General features: G+C 43.0%; 1 protein-coding gene across 5 annotated transcripts in view; it reads left to right on the top strand.

The window, feature by feature from the left end:
* LOC106583657 (TOX high mobility group box family member 2) overlaps positions 1-4316 on the top strand; it is a 227539-nt gene extending 223223 nt beyond the window's left edge. For all 5 annotated transcript variants that reach the window (XM_045705771.2, XM_045705770.2, XM_014168098.3 and 2 more), the window contains one exon: positions 2378-4316. In XM_045705771.2, the coding sequence (XP_045561727.1) occupies positions 2378-2420 (43 nt within the window). In that variant the 3' untranslated portion in view covers positions 2421-4316. The remainder of the gene's footprint in view (positions 1-2377) is intronic.
* The last annotated feature ends 2090 nt before the right edge of the window (positions 4317-6406 follow it).

The following is a 6406-nucleotide window of genomic DNA, read 5'->3' on the forward strand; positions in this document are numbered from 1 at the left end:
GACACCCGGCAAGTTTAGCACTCACCATAATCATATTTACTATTATAAAAGTTTGATTACCTTTTGTTGTCTTCGTCAGAATGCACTCCCAGGACTGCTACTTCAATAACAAATGTTGGTTTGGTCCAAAATAATCCATCGTTATATCCGAATAGCGGCGTTTTGTTCGTGCGTCCCAGACACTATCCGAAATGGTAAATCAGGGTCGTGCGCATGGCGCAATTCGTGACAAAAAAATTCTAAATATTCCATTACCGTACTTCGAAGCATGTCAACCGCTGTTTAAAATCAATTTTTATGCCATTTTTCTCGTAGAAAAGCGATAATATTCCGACCGGGAATCTCCTTTTCGGCAAACAGAGGAAAAAATCACAAAGACGGGGGCGGTCAGGTCATGCGCCTAAGCCCAGACTCCCTTGATCGGCCACTTGAGAAAGGCGATAATGTGTTTCAGCCTGGGGCTGGGATGACGACATTCAGGTTTTTCCCGGGCTCTGAGCGCCTATGGACAACGTAGGAAGTGTCACGTTAGAGCAGAGATCCTTAGTAAACGATAGAGATGGCAAAGAAGTTCCAGAAATGCTCAGACAGGCTGTAAAGGAATCTCTCAGGTTTTGACCTGCCATTTGAGTTCTGTTATACTCACAGACACCATTCAAACAGTTTTAGAAACTTTAGGGTGTTTTCTATCCATATGTAATAAGTATATGCATATTCTAGTTACTGGGTAGGAGTGGTAACCAGATTAAATCGGGTATGTTTTTTATCCAGCCGTGTCAATACTGCCCCCTAGCCCTAACAGGTTAAACTACTAGCACACAGCTCGAACCCTCATGCATACCCCACAAGACATGCCACCAGATGTCTCATCATGTGAAGGGGGCACATGTGAAGGGGGCACATTAAAATGGATCGGTACAATAGACTGGCCCGCCCTGTTCTTCATTCACAATTGGTGATTACAGAATTATGCATTTGCTTCCCCTCGCTCATCAACTCATCCTCATTCTCCTCTTTTCTCCCAATCATAATTTACTTAATTTATTTCACCTGTTATTATATGTGTGAAATTAATTTCGGTAGAGTTTAGGTTCAGTTTCGAGGAAATTATCGGGGTTATTACCAGCTGGGTACTGCACTTTCAACTGTTGGAAGGAGGAGAGGCACAGACCCTACTGTTGGGTGAAGGAGGGGCACAGACCCTACTGTTGGGTGAAGGAGGGGCACAGACCCTACTGTTGGGTGAAGGATGGGCACAGAGCCTACTGTTGGGAGAAGGAGGGGCACAGACCCTACTGTTGGGAGGAGGAGGGGCACAGACCCTACTGTTGGGAGGAGGAGGGGCACAGACCCTACTGTTGGGAGAAGGAGGGGCACACACCCTACTGTTGGGAGAAGGAGGGGCACAGACCCTACTGTTGGGAGGAGGAGGGGCACAGACCCTACTGTTGGGAGGAGGAGGGGCACAGACCCTACTGTTGTTAGGAGGAGGGGCACAGACCCTACTGTTGGGTGAAGGACGGGCACAGACCCTACTGTTGGGAGAAGGAGGGGCACAGACCATACTGTTGGGTGAAGGAGGGGCACAGACCCTACTGTTGGGAGGAGGAGGGGCACAGACCCTACTGTTGGGTGAAGGAGGGGCACAGACCCTACTGTTGGGAGGAGGAGGGGTACAGACCCTACTGTTGGGTGAAGGAGGGGCACAGACCCTACTGTTGGGAGGAGGAGGGGCACAGACCCTACTGTTGGGTGAAGGAGGGGCACAGACCCTACTGTTGGGTGAAGGAGGGGCACAGACCCTACTGTTGGGTGAAGGAGGGGCACAGACCCTACTGTTGGGAGGAGGAGGGGCACAGACCCTACTCTTGGGTGAAGGAGGGGCACAGACCCTACTGTTGGGTGAAGGACGGGCACAGACCCTACTGTTGGGAGAAGGAGGGGCAATGGAGCGAAACCGTTCAAAAACATGACATATCCTCCTAAAACTGGTTCTAACTCCAGTTCTGTTTGTGATATTAAGATGCTAACAACAATTTGTTATATAGATTTATTTAGGAAAAGTCAAGGACAGAGGGGGGCATGACTTAAAAAATGGCGGAGTATAAAAATAAATAAATAATGTGCAGTCAAAATGACTGCTTTAGCGGTTCTAGTGTTACCTGAATAGTTCTGTTAGGCACATCTGTTTGGAATGTACTCCAACAAACACATGGCATGCTTTATTCCTTCAATATTAGTTTTATAATTGTCCCTACTGTACTTCGAAGGGAAACTCTGTGTTTTATTTATTCCTTCTCTTCACACCCTCTCTCTCTCTTCTTGTTTTCCGATTCCTCCTTCTCTTCTCACCGTCTCCCTCTCTTCTTGTTTTCAGTGGCAGCATGATAGCCAGGGACAAGCCACTCTACCTCACTTGAAACGGGAGGTCGCCGTCGACAAGAAAAGACACCAGGGAGTCAGCCCTCAACATCCCCACATACACCACCTCCCCAACCCCCCAACCCACTCCTACCACCACCAACCACCACCCTTTTTTTGTCAATGTAATCTTTTCGGTTTTTAGAAAGATTTGTGCAAAGTTCCGATGACTACTAGCGATTTTCATTTTTTTTCTCTCAGCGTATTTCTTCTCCTGCCTGATTCTAGAGCTCTCATCTTTGTCTCAGAGTAAAGAAAAATTGAAGTACCATGAAAATAGCCCCCCTCAGGGACTAAACTGAGCTTTAATTGGAATAAAATGAGCAAAAACATTCTTGTTCTTTTCCTTCTTCTTCTTCTCATTGAATCATTTTTTTATTTCTTTTGTTTTCTTTTCTTGTTGTTGTTGTTTTTATTTCTTTCTCGCTTGCTACATTTTCTTTTGCCAATGACAGTCCCTGTACTGTAGGGAAAATACTTTTCTGGTAGGTTTCAGCACACAGGCCTTGATGTTACTGTTGCTTTGCTTTAGGGTCTGTGACTTATAATAATACAAAGTGACGGGGTGGGAAAGGATAATTACATTATTCAACCTTTTTTTAATGAAAGACCTGTGGAGGTTTACCAAGCTGTCACAGTGTGATTGTAAATATCACTTTGATCAAATTGGGAATTCGAAATCCAGATAGCTTTTCTTCTTCTTCTTTAGTATTACCTGTAAGTCATTGGTTTGTATTTCAAAGTGTATCTTGTGTGTGCGGTTGCCTGCCTGCATGTGTGTGGGAGTGTATGCGTGTGCTACTGTGCGTATGTGTACGCGTGTGCATTTGGGTGTGTCTGTGTGCATGTGAGTGTGTATGCGTGTGTGTGTGTTTTGTGAATTTTAACAGGCTGTGCAGGTGGATTTCAAAGAAGTACTTCACACACTCGATCTTGCATTAAATCTGTGCTCTCTGGTATGATTTTTCCAATAAAGTTACATCAAAAACACAATACAGAATCTGTGTCCTGCAGATCATTAAATGGAAAGAGAGAGAGAGAGAGATAGAGAGTGAGAGAGAAGAGAGTAGAAGCAAGAGAAAGAGAGAGAGAGAGAGAAAGAGAGAGTAGAAGCAAGAGAAAGAGAGAGAGAGAAAGAGAGAGTAGAAGCAAGAGAAAGAGAGAGAGAGAGAGAGAGAGAGAGAGAGAGAGAGAGAAAATGGGAATGAGGAAAAGCGAGACAGACATAGTGAACACTCGTGTTGCCTCAAAAATCATTGGCTACAGTCTTTGTTGATTAGATTTTTTTTATTCACCTGGTCGTGTAAATTGTCAATATTCACCCACTCAACATGAAGAGGGATCTAAAAAACGAACTATATGTGAATGAATACTTGACAGAAACATAGTAGTGGGTTTCAAGGTTTCCACTATCTTCTTAGGTGTTTTTGTTGTGTTGATCTCATCTTTAAGTTCTGTGAAAAATATGAATGCATTTGATGAGAAAGATGTTCTTATTTTCACTGTAGCATAATTTTTTTTGTTGTTGTAATGGAAATATAATAACATTCAAGTTATATATATATAAGCCTGACAATTGTAGTTATTTTATTTGTAAAGCCGTTATTTTTATTTTGTAATTGTTATCAACATCTTTTTTTTTAAGTTGCCCATCAGCTATTTGACAGGTTTGCTATTTATGAAAGAACAAGAGTACATTTTTTGCTTCTTACAATGGATGTGCATTTTTATTCAAATTGTATTGTTTAACTTTTAGGTTTGATGATGATGAGGATTGCTTTGGTTTCTTCCTCTTTTTTCTGCTGGTTCTTTCTTTCCTTGCCAGTGACATCATTTTGTGTCACAATGCTTCTTTTATTTTAAGTCTCCATAATAAAAAAAAAGTGAAAAGTGAAGTGGGCTGCTACCGACTCTTTTTTTCCGACACAGAACATGTTATTTTCTTCCCTTCAGTCAAGTATCCAAATCTAAAACATCAGCCACTTAACACTTGGAAAATATCCTAAAACATAATATCACTCACTTCCTTTTATTCCAACCCAGAACATGTTTCCTATACTTAAATGTAGTCTCATGGCTGGACTCAAATCAAATACTATGGCTTTACTAATTAGCTTTTATCACTAAAGCTAACACCATCCCAATCTGAACGTTGTCCTCAATGTATCTCCACAACCATGAACAGATGCAGGAGTGAATTTGCTTTGCTGCTATGTGAAAGTGGTGGGGTGGTGGGCGGCAGAGATAAAGAGAACAGAGAAATACATGGCTTAAGGTACACAAACTCGGGCATCCATCCTAAATACAGATTTTACCCCCAATTGCACACAAGTCTTCCAGATAGACCCATACGGAAAAAATATATAAATTTCGATATATTTAACTTCACATAAAATGTATTTCAAATACATGGACATACACTTGCATTTTTACTCAAATGCATGTAATGCCTGACAATTCCAGAAGTGCATGGCTACGACATCTAGTCTACAGGGTGGACAAAGTGGTTCCTAATTCCACATAGTTTGGCACTTCAGAAGATTCTTAGATCTTCTAGGCTGAGAGAGGCTGGACTGAGGGCTTGTAGGCCTGTTGTAAGGCAGGTCCTCACCAGACATCACCGGCAACAACGTCGGCTATGGGCACAAACCCATCTTCGCTGGACCAGACAGGACTGGCAAAAAGTGCCCTTCACTGACGAGTCGCGGTTTTGTCTCACCAGGGGTGATGGTCGGATTCGCGTTTATCGTCAAAGGAATGAGCGTTACACCGAGGCCTGTATTCTGGAGCGGGATCGATTTGGAGGTGGAGGGTCCGTCATGGTCTGGGGCGATGTGTCACAGCATCATCGGAATGAGCTTGTTGTCATTGCAGGCAATCTCAACGCTGTGCGTTACAGGGAAGACATCCTCCTCCCTCATGTGGTACCCTTCCTGCAGGCTCATCCTGACATGACCTTCCAGCATGACAATGCCACCAGCCACACTGCTCGTTCTGTGTATGATTTCCTCCAAGACAGGAATGTCAGTGATCTGCCATGGCCAGCGAAGAGCCCGGATCTCAATCCCATTGAGCACATCTGGGACTTGGTGGATCAGAGGGTGAGGGCTAGGGCCATTCCCCCCAGAAATGTCCGGGAACTTGCAGGTGCCTTGGTGGAAGAGTGGGGTAACATCTCACAGCAAGAACTGGCAAATCTGGTGCAGTACATGAGGAGGAGATGCACTGCAGTACTTAATGCAGCTGGTGGCCACACCAGATACTGACTGTTACTTTTGATTATGACACCCCCTTTGTTCAGGGACACATTATTCCATTTCTGTTAGTCACATATCTGTGGAACTTGTTCAGTTTATGTCTCAGTTGTTGAATCTTGTAATGTTCATACAAATATTTACACGTGTTAAGTTTGCTGAAAAGAAACGCAGTTGACAGTAAGAGGACGTTTCTTTTTTTGCTGAGTTTTTTTTAAAGAGCACATGTTCAACATCATAAAAAAAACATGTTTTCCCATCTCAAAAGATTTTATTAATTACTAAAGTTAGTGCCTCTCTTCAGCTTAATTAATAATGAAAAAATGTAGTGCATTTTTAAATATTACCTTTATTTAACTAGGCAAGTCAATGAAGAACAAATTCTTATTTACAATGACACCGGCACGACGCTGGGCCAATTGTGTGCCGCACTATGGGACTCCCAATCACGATACATCCTGGATTCAAACCAGGGTGTCTGTAGCGATACCTCTAACGCTGAGATGCAGTGCCTAAGACCACTGTGTCACTCATGATGGATGTAGATGGAGTCATCACATGAGCGATAGTGTAACATGTTGGTTAGTCATTTTTGTAGACATTTAAATGTATTTAAATGCATTTTAGTGCTTTTGGTATGTGTCAAGTACAATAAAATAGATTTTGACAAAATATATTGTAGCTGCAGCCTCCCGTTAGAGAGTTTGGAGGAGTGGTTTGTTGGAGGCGTG

The sequence above is a fragment of the Salmo salar genome, chromosome 22 (assembly GCF_965601325.2).
Source record: "Salmo salar chromosome 22, fSalSal1, whole genome shotgun sequence".
Lineage (NCBI taxonomy): Eukaryota > Metazoa > Chordata > Actinopteri > Salmoniformes > Salmonidae > Salmo > Salmo salar.